At 34.6% G+C, this 15,263-nt stretch overlaps 1 protein-coding gene and 1 non-coding gene across 3 annotated transcripts; one reads left to right on the plus strand and one right to left on the minus strand.

Moving 5' to 3' along the window:
• Positions 1-127: 127 nt before the first annotated feature.
• LOC122326806 (protein split ends) lies at positions 128-13,329 on the plus strand. Of its 2 annotated transcripts, XM_043221965.1 has the most exons (13): positions 130-378; positions 3,093-3,148; positions 3,224-3,327; positions 3,404-3,478; positions 3,642-3,785; positions 3,931-4,008; positions 4,195-4,346; positions 4,419-4,473; positions 4,544-4,621; positions 4,722-4,830; positions 5,954-8,923; positions 9,489-9,736; positions 12,807-13,329. In XM_043221965.1, the coding sequence occupies exons 1-12, from the start codon at positions 284-286 to the stop codon at positions 9,722-9,724; spliced, it is 4,152 nt and encodes a 1,383-aa protein (XP_043077900.1). In that variant the 5' UTR covers positions 130-283; the 3' UTR covers positions 9,725-9,736; positions 12,807-13,329. The 2 variants fall into 2 exon arrangements, with proteins under 2 accessions (XP_043077901.1, XP_043077900.1); XM_043221966.1 differs by lacking the exon at positions 12,807-13,329 and having other exon boundaries at positions 128-378; positions 9,518-9,692.
• trnam-cau lies at positions 657-728 on the minus strand. Its single transcript has one exon. It is a non-coding gene; the product is annotated as a tRNA-Met (tRNA).
• Positions 13,330-15,263: the final 1,934 nt, after the last annotated feature.

A 15,263-nucleotide genomic window follows, 5' to 3' on the forward strand; every position in this document is an offset into this window, starting at 1 on the left:
AGCATTAACTCAATATTGTTGCATTAATTTAAATCGAATGGGTGGGATTTATCAGAGAGTAACCTATGAAACAATGCAAACCGCTATTTATTCCGAGCAGGAGTGGCTTATGATTTTTTTCTAAGCTTCCTAAGAGTTTGCATACAATTGACAAATGCTGACTATTTTAATCTTTCAGGAGGATATAGTTGCTGCCACAACGAGATCCGCTGTATGACTGCGTGTTATTAGTCACTTTTGTTTGCATCTAAGGTCAGGATATCATACCTTCTAAAATAACATCATGAAATCAATGAGGGAAGTTGATCTGGATACATACAGCTTGTCTTTACTTACGGCGAAAGAAGACATCCTGAATCCACGCTCGTCAACAAACTGGTAAGAAAACGGTTTTGTTGCTTATGTTTAAAATGCAAACGTAATTAATATCAAATGCATTTTTTTTTACAGTATAAAAAAATAATCAAAATTGCTAGCAAACAAAATTGTTGTTTAACAAAAAAAGTCATATATTATTTTAAGATCAATGGTTTGACATAAGGACATAATAGCGTTTAAACGTTTTTACACAACAACGTGTAATTAATAACAGTAATATATGTGTAATGCATGAAAATATGACAGTCTACACATAATTTTGTAAAAGTGAAAATCTTTAGCAGAGGATGGTTTCGATCCATCGACCTCTGGGTTATGGGCCCAGCACGCTTCCGCTGCGCCACTCTGCTAGGCGGGAGTTCAAAGGCGCGCTTTGATGTCTTGAATAAAAGATAATTTTCCAACGCTCTCATTTAACCGTTTTGAGTCATTAATTATTCATAAACGCCGACAACCACATAAAACACTATGCTTATGCTAAAATTACTTGGAAAGAAAATAAACAATGTGCGGCTATTCCACTACACGTATGGTTTTGCGTACGTGTGTGTTTGTCAGGGAGATATTCTGTGTTCCTTAACGACCCTGTTTAACAGGACAAAAAAAAATGTGATATCATGACTTTTTTTTTTGTTATTTCACCCAACGGTAACGTTACACAGTCCAGTATAAATTTGTATTGTTGATGATTCCCATTCCAGAACGTCTGTCTTATCTTAATGACCAAACAATCCCCTCCCAGACCAATTTCCTCTGTAAATACCCCTGCTTATCTAAATTAGCATGTTTATCTGCAAAATCACCCCGTACAACAAACTATCCTGCAATCTGAGATGATAAACCTAAAGCAAGGAGGTGTGTGTGGGTCAAGCGTCTGTTGAACATGGTATTTGAGACAGGAGTGTGTCAGTGATTGTTTTTGATCATGCTGGGGGCTAAAATGCAGACATGCCCACAGGCAGAGCAGTTCCTGTTGTTCTGGCTACTGTTGTCACAGGAAACGCTTTAAAAGGGAGAATGTCGCCGCTGGAAGGACTTTTCAAAAGAAAGAATGTTGATTGTTTATGAGCTAAAAAAGTTTGCGCGATTCTGAACTTTATTCAGTCGGCGTGTTCCTGATAAGAGGAACCTTTTCGATTTATTTCCTGACATTCAAACAGCATTTGATTTGATTTGATCTCAAAGCCAACTTTTAGACCAAGGCCTCATTAAATTATTCAGACCATGTCCTAATTTCATCATGTGTAGTTCAGATCTGTATTACATTATTTAGCTTTATCCACTTCGGGGTTATCAGATATTTCGAATTTAATTTTCAGAGTGGATTCAAGCGAATATTAAAAGGAGATAGAAAGCGCCAGATGCATTACAAAGGTGCTAGTCTAAACACGGAAGCAGGACTCTGCATCTTCATTGCCTTCCTGTCTCTGTCGTTTCCTCAGTTTTTTATATAATATAGTTTGTGATAGTATCTATAATAAACATGATGTTTTATGTTTTACAGTGCATTCACTATAGGTGAGTAGGGTAACAATTGTAACTAATAATCACTGTACTTTCCCCAGATTATTACAGTGCAAAACAGGCATTTTCTGAGATCATGTGTTTAAATACTACAAATGAATTTGCATATATTCCCAGAACAACATTGTATAAGATTTCTTGGTGCTATTTCAAGAGTTAGAGGATTTAGATCTCTCTTTTTGACTATCTATAAATCAGAAAATACAGCCAGAAAAAAATACATTAAAATTAAAAAACTAAAATATTTTATAAAACAGTTAAGTCAAATTTGTATTCCTAAAACTGTTCAGGAAATCGGCCTTGTACTTTAAATAAAATATACAGATAGACAAAGTGTATTTATACACACTTAAAGGTTCTTTTTTTGGGATGCTTTTTATAAAAAATAAATAAAAGCAAAACAGGCAAAATCTAACATTACTGAAAAGCACTGCTGCCTGTAGTGTCTTTTATTAAGTAACTTATGAAAAGTCACATGCATCACTACATCAAGAGTTTGCGCTCAAAACATTTGTTTAAGCTGCTGCTGTTAATATAGCTCAAACTATTCATCTAGAAGTTAAAAAATGTTTGGATTAGCAGTCTATGGGATTATCCCTCTAGGATTTCGAGAATGGCTAGGACATACTTACCACAGTGATTTCCAAAAACGACATACACAATGGCTCCTAAATATATACATGTACAACTGGAGTCTAAATTCATAGATTTTTTTTGTGTGCAATGTATCTAAATTAAGAGCTCAGGGTTGTACTTCATGTTACTGTATTTACTCTCGTTTGGCATTGTTGTCATGAGAATGTGGGAAAACTGCCCTTTTGTTTTTGGGTGTGAGCAGATTACAGAAGACCCTAGGGATCCAAGAAGGGTCCTTTATATGGGCGTCATTCACAGGAAATGGTGCCATTTTCCTTGTTTACTGAACTTTGAATACATCATATTTTCCCACCTTAGGCTGTCTATTGGATGTATATGAATTCTAAGTATTTTTATTTATTTTGTGATATACTGATATTTTGTGTGCATTAAACACTGAAAGAAATCTATCAATTAATCATACATATACAGAAGCATTCAAATGCCTGTTAACCTAAAATGCCAGAGAACCTAAATTTGATTAACTTATCTTAATAAAATAAAGTTAAAGTTTAATATTCCCTCTGGCTGTTTCCTTTTATCTCTGTGTACAGGGCTCTATTCACCTATGATGGAATAATGAACAGACTCAAACTGGCAGATTCTGGAGGTAAGAGCACGAAAAAAAGCTTTATAAATAAGGTTTTATGTTCTGTGGGCTTGTTCACGTGCTTGTTTTTCGTAGTAGGTGGATTGAAAGAGCTGACGGCTAAACTTCAGCCTAGACGGCCGCTGTACGGGATGTGCAGGGTGGGCCAAGCTCAACCCCGCATCGCTATGATATTATGGGTTAGTTCATCCTCCGCACAGACTGATGTGAAACGCTCTGATTATTCCCCTTTAAGCGGTGTTTGTGGTCTCTCAGGTAGGGAATGAAGTGGACGAGTACCGCAGAGCTGAGTGTGCCAGTCATATACCAGCAATAAGGGCCTTCTTTAAGGTAAAAGAAGACAGGGATGGCTTTAACTTTATTCTAATCAACTCGATTACATTACAATTTTTAGTTGGGCTGCGCGTTTTAAATAAAAAATAAATAAAAATACATAAAAACAAGACAAAAAAATCATTTGTATGCTGCTATCTTTGACTTTCTGATGCATCAGGAAGTTCACATCTTTCTTCCTGCCCACACTTTGGATGAAATCACGGAGGAGAGGATCTGCACGCTGGCCTATAACGCTGCAGCTGTGACGCAGGGGCCGAGAGCGAGACCTAGTCGCCGCACAGAAGATAGACAGGCCATTGTGGTATATGAGATCATGAGCGTTTGCTACAAGGCTTTATCAATACTAAAGGATGAAGTTGTTTTGAGAAGTACAGTAAAGCCAGTCAGGTAATTATTATTCGTATCAGGAAAATGGTAAACAAATCAAACCGCCTCATTATTTCCAGGGCACTAATTACAAGCGAACAATCGCGGCTGCAGAGATCCAGAGAATCCACAGAGATTCTTTTTGGGCAAAAGCCGAGGTACGGAGTGAGGTTTTATGTTTTCTTTTATTGTTGTCTATTACTCTTTTTTAGAGTTGATATTATCGAGTATGAATGTTATGTTATATATGAGACCATGGACAGGTTTATGCGTAGCAATAGCCAACATTGCATTGTGCGGGTCAAAATGATACATTTTTTAAAGTTTTACACTGTATTTTTCAGAGAGAAGAGGAGGACAGGAAAAAGGAGGAACAGTGGAGGGCAGCAGAGGATAGGAGGCAGAGAGAGAAAGAACGCCTGCTCCAGGAAAGGAGAGATGCAGTAGAGCGAGAGAGGAGGATGAATGAAAAAGAACAGAAAATAAAGGAGCAAAGGTCAGTCAAACATTCTCAAGCGCCCGTGAAAAAAATGCCCAAGGGTCAAAGGTGAACTTTCTTTTTAAATAGGAGAATGCAGGCGCAAATGGAGGCAGAGGCCCAGAAACGGGAGAAAATAAAATGGGTATGATTCATTTGTTTCTACGTGTGCACATGTGTGCACGTATATTTTCTTAATCTATATCATATCACAGGAGCACGAGGAAAGGGAGCGTGAAGAAGACGAAGTCAGAGCTAGATATTCACGCTCTCAATCAGAGGAAAAAGCTGCGGTTAGTTCTGTCAGTCAAACCTGCACTAAACCCATCCCCTAAATACAGTACGTGCCCTGGCATCTTCATGTTGTGATGTAATATTGTTTATGGCCAACAGGAGGCAGCAGCTCTGGTGTCTCAGCGTAGTATGAACCCCAGAGAGTTTTTCAGACAACTGTCCTCCTCAAGCCTCCACACAGCCTCCAGTCCCAGCTCCACATCTCCAGGTAAAGTGTAAGACGCTGAGAACCACTGACTGAAACGTAATTTTCCCACAAACAAATATATATTTTGGGAACTTATTTTAAAAGTAGTTTACTGTGATGAAATGACAATGAACAATAGGCTATACATTTACAGCATTATCTAGGTTAATGATTCAAGAAGGGTCATGTGACACTGACATGATGATGAGTGAAGAGTGATGATGCTAAATATTTTTGAATCTCAGAAATTAATTACAGTGCAAATTTTATTACTTTAATAAATAAAGTTATTAACTGTAATAATATTTATGAATGTTTTACTGTATGTTTTCTGATCAAAGAAATAGAAACACAAAATTGTTTGTTTTTAGTTCATGATTAATGCATCGAGTAATGTTAGCAACTAAAACACACTGTGCTCTGTTATCAGTTTTTATAAATATATATAACTGAAGTAATCTGTATAAATATCGATATAAATATAATGTTGGCGATGACTGCAAGTTTGTACATTTGAATGAAATGTTAAATGTTTTTTTTTTATATTAGATATGGTGTGCAGAAGTTCAACATGCCAAAAAAATAAACAAGGCATTCAACAAATCTGTCTACACAGAGAGTGGCAGTGATGTGACGCACATTAATGCCACTTGACGTGCAGACAGATTTGTTGATTATAATGACAGCAGTCTAGTCTTGTTTTTCAACCACATTTTTCATATTTTAGTAGCCTACACTGCAAAAAAATGCTTTTCTATCTTAGATTTTTTTCTCTTGTTTTCAGCCCAAATATCTAGAAATTCTTAAATCGAGAAGAATTTTCTAGACAAGCAAAAATTATAGTCTTTTTTCAGAAAAAACAAGTCAAAATTAGAGTATTAAGCTACGTAATCTGCCAAGGTGTAATCTTATTTCAAACAGAAAACAAGATTATTTTGCTTACCCCATTGGCAGATTATTTTGCTTGTTTATTTTATTTATATATATGTAATTTTTACTTATGTAGAACATTTTTGGATAAAAAAGCTAGAAAAGCATTTTTTTGCATTGCAGTTTGTTTCAGAGCCTCCTTTTATATATATATATATATATATATATATATATATATATTTTTTTTTTTTTTTTTTTTTTTTTTTCTTTGCAGTCAGGAGTCCCTATAGACGACTACATCGCAGCCAGACAGACAATATCTTCAGTTTCAATGAATCACTGTCTTCTACACCTACATCCCCGTACAGATCATCAGTGGTATCACCTTACTTTCCCTCTACTCCCACAAACAGGAGCCCAATTCTTTTCACTAACACTTCTTCCTCGCTGCAGAATTGTGCAATAGTATCTACCAAAAGCCAGATCCAGCTATCTTCACCTAAGATGATGGAGTCACAGCTCCAAACTCAACCATCACCCACAACCAGTGCAACTGAATCTGCAATTAAAACTCCTGTGAGTGATATACTAGAAAGTCTGGTCTTTTATCCACCTCCACCAACCCCTGAGCAGCTCCAACCAGATGAATCAGAGATAGAGTTTCCTCCACCTCCTCCTGGTTTTGAGAATTGTCCAAAATCATCTGTGAACCAACCTGAGAGAGTTGATGACCCCTTAGACCCTCTTTTTCCTACATCATGTCCTGTGGTTCCTGAGCCACCCAGCAGACCACTTCCGGTTCTTCCCAACGCTCCACGAACGATACATGACCTGGAAGTGCAGAGGGATTTTATTGCTCGGGCATTGGTTATATCTACAGTTGAGGAGGAGGATGAAGGGGATGGAGAAAAAGAGATGGAATACGAGGGGAAGGATGCAACTGAAGAAGAAGCAAAAAAAGGAGGTGGAGAAGAGAAGGCTGAAACTGGAGCGAAGAAGAGGAACAGAGGACAGGAGGAACATGATGGGATGACTGTGGAAATACACGAAAGTCAAAAAGGAACAAATGGCAAAATGATGGAGGGATATGAGAGTGGAAAAGATGGGAAAATGTTGGAAGAATGCGAGAGTGAAGAAAAACAAGGTGGCAATATTATGCAAGAACATAAGAGTGAAGAAGATAAGGCTGGGAAAATTGTGGAAGCTTTTGAGAGCGGGAAAATTATGGAGGAACAAGAGAGTGAAAAAATCATGTTAAAATGTGTGCTAGAAAAAGAGCAGGATAGGGAAAATACAGAAAAACATGAGGAAGATGATTTGGAACAACATGAACGTGACAAAAAGATGGAAGAATATGAGCAAGATGGAAACCTCGTAGAAGCTTTGGACAGTAAAAAGGAGCAAGACAAGAAAAACATGGAAGTATTTCCGACAGAAAAAATACAATATGGGAGAACTGTGGATGAATGTGGGGAAGAAAATGAGCAAGAAGGGAAAATCGTAGAAAAATGTGAGGATGAGAATGACGGTGAAAAAGAAAAATGTGTGAAATGTAAGGAAGAACTTGAGGTTGATAAAATGCAAGATGGGAGCATCTTGGAAAAACATAGAAAAGAGCAAGATTGCAAAATTATTGAAGAATTTGAGAAAATACAAAATTCCAAAATGATATTACAGTATATGCGAGAAGAGAAGCTAGATGCGAAAATTGTGGGTTCATTTGACAATGAAAAAGAACAAGACGATAAATGCATGGAAGTATCTGAAACTGACAAAATACAATATGAAACAATGATGGAAGAGTGTGTGCAAGAAAATGAGCAAGATGGAAAAACTGTGGGAAAACATGAGGGAGAAGATGAAAGTGAAAAGGAACAAGCTGGGGAAATTATGAAAGAACATGAGGACAAAAAAATACAAGATAGGAACATCACTGATGAACATATAAGGCAAGAAAATGAGCAAGATGGAAAAAATTTAGAAAAATGTGAAGAACATAAGAGTAAAAGAGAAAATGGAAGCAAAAAACAAGATGAGATAAGCATAGAATTAACTGAAACTGAAAAATTACATTATGTGACGAAGATGGAAGAATGCGGGCAAGAAAATGAACAATATGGGAAAATTGAAGAAGAACACCTGAAAGAAAATGAAAAAGAACAGGATTGGAAAATAACTGAAGACTCTGAGAATGAAAAAATACAAGATGGAGACAGAGATGAACATAAGAGTGACAAAGATGAAGGTTGGAACGTTGTGGAAGTATATGAGACTGAAAAAATACAGCATGTGAAAATTATGGAAGCATGTGAGCAAGAAAATAAGCAAGACGGAAAAAATGTAGAAGAATGTGAGGAAGAAGACGATGGCGAAGAACAAGATGGTAGAAGGTTGAAAAAACAGGACTGGACAATTGTAGAAGCGTCTGAGAGTGAAAAAGAGCACGATTGTAAAATTGAGGGAAGACATGAAGATGGTAGTCTGGAAGAGCAAGAGGATGAAAAAGATCAGGATTGGAAGATGACAGAAAACTGCAAAAGTGCAAAAAAACAGTGCGGGAAGATTGCGGAAAAAAATGACAGTGAAAACAAACAAGATGAGATCACAGAAAGTCAACAGGAAGAACAGAACCAGGACGATGATGGAATGTCACATGTGGATGTAGATAAAGCTGCGAACGTGACTGTGCTCAGGAAGGAGGAATCGTACACAGAGGTTATAAAGAGAGATGAGGCCACTGAAGTAGGTGTCCAAAATGAGAAGGAACCTTTAATCCAGACAGACGCAGTTTTTTCCCAGTATGCACCGCTCTTCCCAGATTCCCATTCTACGGAGCCGTTTCCAATCAATGACGCATGTGTTTCTGAAACTATTTCAGCCACTCAAGATAAAAACAAACCAAAGATGAGCTCAACTGATACCTCATCCCAAATAAACTTACCAACCATTCAGGTTAAATCAGATTTCTCTAGTTTGAACGATCAAAGCGATTCAGACATGAAAGAGAAGATCGAAATCTCCAAAAACACCACCTCTGGAGAACGGATGAACAGTGCGGTGGAAGGTGATCAGACGGATGCTGAAACGCTTCGAGAAGATACAACTGTGGACAGCAGCAGTGACTTGTCTGAGGGGATTGATGCTGAATCCAAAACATCAACTTTATCTGAGAATCAAGCCAGGACTGGACAATCAGACGAGGGGGAGGGGCTTGCACCTGTCTGTCATTTCCACGAAGACACTGGTAATGATGATGGTGTCAAAAAACACGTAAAACTAATATGGATGTCTTATTTAACCCACACTGCGCAAAGTTTGGGGTCAAAAAAGATTTTCATTCAGCAAGAATTTTATTTGTTCTAAATGCCATTTTCCATCACAATAATAAGCACATTTTATACAATAGAAAACATATTTTAGCGTATTTATAAGCGCAATACTATTTCACAGTAATATCGTTTTACTGTTTTAGTTCATTTATTTTTAAAAACATAAAAAAAAATCGTAATAATTTTATTGTTCTAATAATTATATTATTTTTTAAATTGTAAAATACAGTTGTATTAATTTTATTTTATTGGGAAGGTACTTTTATGTCAAAATGTGGCTTTGTCAAATTACACAAGCGACATAATAATACAAAAACTTTAATACAAAATTGATAATACAAAAAAGAAACACATAAAAGAAAATACATAACAAAATAGTTTCACAGTAAGTAAGAAATATATTTAATCGATATATAATTCTTTAATTATGCACTGATTGCTGCTGTGTGCTAAAGATCTATTTGTTTGTAACTTCTGCAGTGGGCCTAAAATGTTGTATTGCTCATCAGCCGGATCTGACCAACGACGTAAGCCATGTTAAAGAGCGAGAAGAAGCCATATCACTCCCGGGCAGTTACTCAGATGTGGAGCAGCGCTCAAAATGTGATTCTGAGCTCGATCGAGTGAAGGAAGACATTAAACCTCTGGCGAACTGCGAAAATATCTCAGAAACACCCAACAGCAGGAGAAATGATAAGACAGCCAATGAAAAATAAAGAACATAATTGGTAGGTGTGAACTCTTATCTCAGAACAGATCATTCCATTAAAGAATGCAATGCTTCTGGTTTTGATTGCCATTAATTATAAACCATAAGGAGTGGAAGGGTAATTCAGGGCTAATCGCGCATTTGTTTTCCTTTTCACCCCAGGTCGGTTGCTTTTTGTGAAATCCTACAGTGCGATACAACTGCTATACATAATTACCCCAATTTAGAGATTTAGAGAAAATCTCATCACAATAATTACATTAGTAAATCTCAAAAGTGCTTTCGCTAGAAGGAAATATCACACTGTGACCATGTTCGACCTAGTATAAACACCCGAACCGCAAATTATCGCGTATTAATTATATAGAAAAAATTAATTTGCGCAGTGACCCATGCGCAACGAAGGATTATGGGATAGATTGTACATCAATCAGAAACAGACAGACAGACGGGAGACGTGTTTATCAGGTACACCGAGCGCAAATGCCTTAACTGTAACATCAGATTTCCTTATCTCTCTTCACATCAGATTTCTGCCGTTGTCGTTTAGTGCTATGTGTGCAGAGCTAGATAAAAAAAGAAGAAGAAGTTACTCGCTCAGCAAATGAATGGGTGCCGTCAGAATGAGAGTACAAACAGCTGATGAAAACACCACAATAATCCATAAGTAATCCAGTCCATCATTTAACATTTAGTAAAGTGATAAGCTGCATGTTTGTAAAAAAAAATATATATATATATATATATCCGTCATTAAGGTGTTTAACTTTACATATTAGACAATGATGGGTCCATGATTTATATGTTTAGAGCTGTTTTTGTTTTTAATATATGCTTGAACTGTGCATATTCCTGGCCTGGATTTTTTTCACTGAAGAAAAATTATTATTGTTAAATTTTATCACATAAATGCAGCTTTTTACTTTTGATAATGGACAGTGTAGATCTCGCTACAAGTGCAAATCAGGTTATTATTAACTAAAAACTAACTAAAAAATATTTTCATTATTTGAACAGTATATAGACAAATTGAAATAACGCACATTACAAAAACATGCAACGCAATTATTAAAACTTTTAACTAAAATTAAAAAAATGTTAAAAACGAAAATAAATGAATAAAACAATAAAAACTACAGTATACAGACACATAGAATGACTAAAACAGAAATATTAACAAAAACTATAATAGTATACTATTTGATAAAACTAAAATAACACTGACCTAGACAAAAACACATTTAAGTAACTGAACTCTTTGTAAGAACTACACTGTATAAAAAAAAAAAAAGAATGAGGTGCCAACTTAAAATTTTAAGGTGACCAGCTTCAGCAGATTTTTAAGTTTCCTCAACTTTTATTATGCATACATATAAAAGTCAAAAATCTACTGAAGTTTGTTGCTTTAAAATTTTAATTTGGCTCAACTTTTCTCAACTAGTTAAAATAGTATAAAATGGGCCCTTGATATTAATCCAGATTTGTTGTTGTTGTTTTGGATTTCTGTGTACATTGATGACTTTCTTACCAAAATGCCAATCATAACTGTTGGGGTTAATCACACAGTGCCATCGTGTTTACTAAAGCAATCTCAGCCGGGAAAGGGACGTTACCTTGTGGCATGTGCAGACGGCCACACCTTTGATGAGACCTGGACCGGATTCAAATTTGCATTCAAATCATTGCTTTCAGAAATAATCTGTAAAAAAGACGTTCCCATCATTAAGGGCAAACGCTGCCATTTTATAAGCAAACAAGAATGCTTAGCGCGAACAAACAATAAGAAATGAAAATTAAGATTTAGACAGGCTGTTACCGTGACAATGAAATGTAAGTTAATGAAGGTTAGCAGTCGGTGACAAGTTTCAAATTGTTGCAACAAAGTTGAAACTATGTCAAATCTTATCTTACCAGGGGTTTTTTTTTATCGGAAATGAAAACTAAAACCACAAAGAAAACATTTTAAAACAAAAATAAACTTCAACGGAAATTAAATAAATATATAAAATATAAAAACAACTGCAAAAAATTAAATAAAGGTATTTTTTTATAGGGTGCATTCAGTTGTTAATAAATGACAGTAATAATATTTATAATGTTACAAAACATTTATGTTTAAAAAATCCTAGAAAAACAAAAGAGGAATAAACAATAAGTAATTAATAATGATACATAAAAAAAAATTATATGAAACTTTTTCTTAAGGGGCAAATCAGCATATTAGAATTATTTTGATGGATCATGTGACACCGGAGAAACATAAATTTAAAATTAGAAGCAGTTATTTTTTATGCTAATGTTATTAATTTATCTTGGCATGGAGCATATATTTTCTCTCTTTAGCTGATGTAATATTTACTACCTATTAAAGCAGACAGTTCTCCTTCAGAAATCAGGATGAGCCAGCTGTAAATATGATATATGCACAAGTTTTTCGTATAAGAAATTCATTTTATTTATCAAAGGATCCTGAAAAAAAGGCATTACGGTTCCTCCAAAAACATTAAGCAGCGTTAATGTTACGCAAATCAGCATATTAAATTGATTTCTGAAAGATCATGTAACACCGGAGAAAATTCAGCTTTAGATTACATGAATAAATAAATTGTAGTGTGATTTTAAACATGAATAATATTTTGTAGGACTACTTTTTTATTTTTTACAATGTGAAATGTAGGCTTGGTGAGCATAAGAGATTTATTTAAAAAAAAAAAAAAATCTTATGAACCCCACATGTTTTATCAATGTAGATAAATGCAATTAATCACTTTACAGCACTAATATATATATATATATATATATATATATGTATGTATATATATGTATATATATACATATACCTGGAATAGTGATCTCTCTGACATGGGGAATTTACTTGGCAAACAAGTTCATATATGCTTGTTCTATTTATCCTATGGATTCCTATAATCCACATTCTTTTAAATTCTTTACATTTACAGCATAGTCTTTCACATGAATTGCCTTGCTTCTTGTGCTTTAATTTAATCCACCGTGGAGAAACATTTACAAATAGCATTTTTTCCAAAATCTTCTAAAAATCTTCTATCATCTCCATCTCTTTCACGCAGGAGGCATCATGGGAGCTCTGCAGCGATCATAGAGAAATATGACCAACAGATGTTTCTCTCGACCAGTCACTGAAGGCCTTTAAGTTATTTTCCTAAGATTATTCTCATATCTGCACAGTAATGCAATATATATATATATATATATATATATATATATATATAAGAACTGCATCTACAACACTGAAGATTTTGAATGTGCATACATTTAAAAAACATTCATAAAAATATAAAACATAAATATTGCATGACGTAAAAATAAACAAAGCACAGTTCTCAAATCATGCCGATCATCATGACACACAAATGATATATATTATACACTTTATTGGAAAAAATGCATTATATTATTAAAAAAACATGCTTCACTTGCGATTTTGACCCCACTGTAGGTTATGTATATTTACAGAACATATATATGTATTTATTCTTTATTTTTCATCTCGAGCAATATAAACTTGATTTTTACTTTCCAATAAAGATTTGCAACTATCTGACAAAATAGTAAATATGATGTTGCAGGCTATTCATCTGACTCCTTTGACTGTATTTACAATTTTAGATGGATATCTCATCTTGAAAGAATATGACCAATCAATCATGAGCTGTCCATACAAGTTGAGAATGAAATCCCATCAGTCAACACCCAGACTGTTCGTGCAGTACAAAATTAATATGGGTATATTTTATAAGCTAATACTTTAGAGAATGCAAGTGCTGCGACGTTTAATCGAATGCAAACACACCTCTGGCATCCTAAGACTGCCTGGCACTGGGTGCTTGAAAACTGAGATCCTTCTGCAATTCTGTTCATCTGATAATGCTAATCATGAGAACCTGTTGATAGCATTCTTGAAATGCTTGCACGTTTACGCCATTTTCCGAAAACCATCAATTACTCGAATCTTGCGACTGGTTCACAGAAAGTAAGATGGCACATTTGCATGAAAATGAATCTATTTATGCAAAAATTGGTTTGAAAACATAGTCCGGCCAAGTCAAAACTAAAATGTTTTAAAAAAGCCACATAATGCTTTACTTTTATTATACAAGATTTTCATTGGTTGTTTATTAGGGACACCGTTCTCTCTATACGTAAAGGTGTTTTGTTTGCGTTCATGGTTCTGTAAAGAACCTTTAACGTAAAAGGAAGCATTTCATTCCGCCAGGATCACTGAATGTTTCTTTGGGTAACCCAAAGTTACTCTACGGCATCGCCGCTAAATCGATTTTTGTTTTTTAGAGCGGCGCATACATAACTGCCATAAGCTATTGCGTGCAGGTGCTAGGACGCAGAAAACGCAACGTTACAAAAAAAAGAGAAAAGGCATAAATCACGTCTGTGCAAAGATGCATTCCAGGCATCTATTTTTTGAACATATTTGTCCTTGATCGAAAAAAAAAAAAAAAAAAAAAAAAAAAAAAATTGAAAAACGATGCCAACATTTCTTGAGCACACATCTAGTTGCTGATCAGGATCTGAGAGTGAAATGAGGAAATTCAGCATATTTTCCTTTTCAGGGGATTTTTCAAAATGTACCATTATGTTCATTAACAGAAACAGGTTTGCTGCATTACATATCAGCCGGAATCTAATCTAATCAGTTCTTTAAAAAAATCTTCTTTTATTTAATTCTGAAATAATATATTTATACAGTATTTTAACTTTATTTTTTGTTAAACTGCTTTAGTTTTTTTCCACATCAATCTACACATTTAAATGAGCTTACTGCAGTGAATCCTATTTAGACTTTTTAAAATATAAATCTTCCTAGTTTTTTGTGAAATAATAAACAATATATTAACCAAATGGTAGTTTGCAAAAAAAAAATTGCACGATGATACATTGTTTTAACTCTACAGTTATCATGCATTACATACAAGGGTTCCAAAAAATGACGAAAGACAACATTTCAAGTGTCTTTTTTCAAACTAGAGCTGTTTTAAGAAAGAAAAAAAAGCACATTTTTGCAAGGACTTTTTACTATCTTCTCCAATGGTGATTTTAATACCTTCGTCTTAATTTTAAACTAAACAAGCTTCTTTCTCTGAATTGTTTTCCTCAAAAATGTCGCTCACAAAAAAGGTACTAGTGAAAAATAAATGCATTTCATATACACTTATTTCCTGCTAAATATACTACAAATGCATTCGCATATTTATGCACTTAATAAAAACACACTGCAATTTTACTTTTAATATACTAAACGGGAACAACTAATTTTGCACTTAACTTTAATTTAGCAAAATATTTGATTAGTAAACTTGAGCGAGCTAAAGTGCACTCTGCAAATATCTTGCATTTAAAAATCAATTTCAAATCAATTCAAAACACTCCAAATAAAGTTGAATTATAAAATTACCTTTTATATCAGTAAGTGTTATTTTAATAGATAACACTGAAATAAATGTATTTTAAACTTGTTGTTGGTTTGAAAATGTATACTTTGCATACAAATG

The sequence above is a fragment of the Puntigrus tetrazona genome, chromosome 21 (genome assembly GCF_018831695.1).
Source record: "Puntigrus tetrazona isolate hp1 chromosome 21, ASM1883169v1, whole genome shotgun sequence".
Taxonomy (NCBI): Eukaryota; Metazoa; Chordata; class Actinopteri; order Cypriniformes; family Cyprinidae; genus Puntigrus; species Puntigrus tetrazona.